The sequence below is a fragment of the Aphanomyces invadans genome (genome assembly GCF_000520115.1).
Source record: "Aphanomyces invadans strain NJM9701 unplaced genomic scaffold supercont1.12, whole genome shotgun sequence".
Lineage (NCBI taxonomy): Eukaryota > Oomycota > Saprolegniomycetes > Saprolegniales > Verrucalvaceae > Aphanomyces > Aphanomyces invadans.
The window spans coordinates 1,513,819-1,514,392 of NW_008580157.1; the positions used below are offsets into that span (position 1 = coordinate 1,513,819).

Genomic DNA, 574 nt, shown 5'->3' on the forward strand with positions numbered 1-574 from the left:
TACAAGAACATGCTCTTGTCAAGGGTCATTCCAGCGATCAAGGCGAAGTGGCCATCTTGTGCTGGCAGACGAGTTGTTGTTCAACAAGACAACGCGAAGCCGCACATACCTCCGACCGATCCTGACATTGTTGCGGCGTGCAAGAGCGATGGTTGGGACATCGAGGTCAAGTTCCAGCCACCAAACTCACCAGATCTGAACGTCCTGGACCTTGGATTCTTTCGCGCTATTCAGTCGATACAAGAAAACAACTACTCGAGGTGTGTGGACGACATTGTGGCTGAGACCGAGCGAGCCTGGATGGAAGTGGATATGTCTACACTCAATGCCAACTTTCTCACACTGCAGTCTTGTATGCAGGAGATTATTCGTGCCGAAGGAAGAAATAACTACAAGATCCCCCACATTGGCAAGACAAAGCTCGCAGCCCGTGGACGTTTGCCTGATGTCATTCCAGTTGAAAGTGAAGTTGTCCAGGCTGGTTTTGCCTTGCTTGGTTCCACTGACGTGGATGAGAAGTACGAGGAGCTGGCGAAGGAAGTGTCATCAGCGTTGGAATTGTGTGAATTCAGTT

At 50.2% G+C, this 574-nt stretch overlaps 1 protein-coding gene across 1 annotated transcript; it reads left to right on the forward strand.

The window, feature by feature from the left end:
* Positions 1 to 9: 9 nt before the first annotated feature.
* On the forward strand, positions 10 to 446 carry H310_06990 (hypothetical protein; the record flags this gene model as incomplete). Its single annotated transcript, XM_008872255.1, has 2 exons — positions 10 to 352; positions 415 to 446. The coding sequence occupies 2 exons, from the start codon at positions 10 to 12 to the stop codon at positions 444 to 446; spliced, it is 375 nt and encodes a 124-aa protein (XP_008870477.1).
* Between the last annotated feature and the right edge of the window lie 128 nt (positions 447 to 574).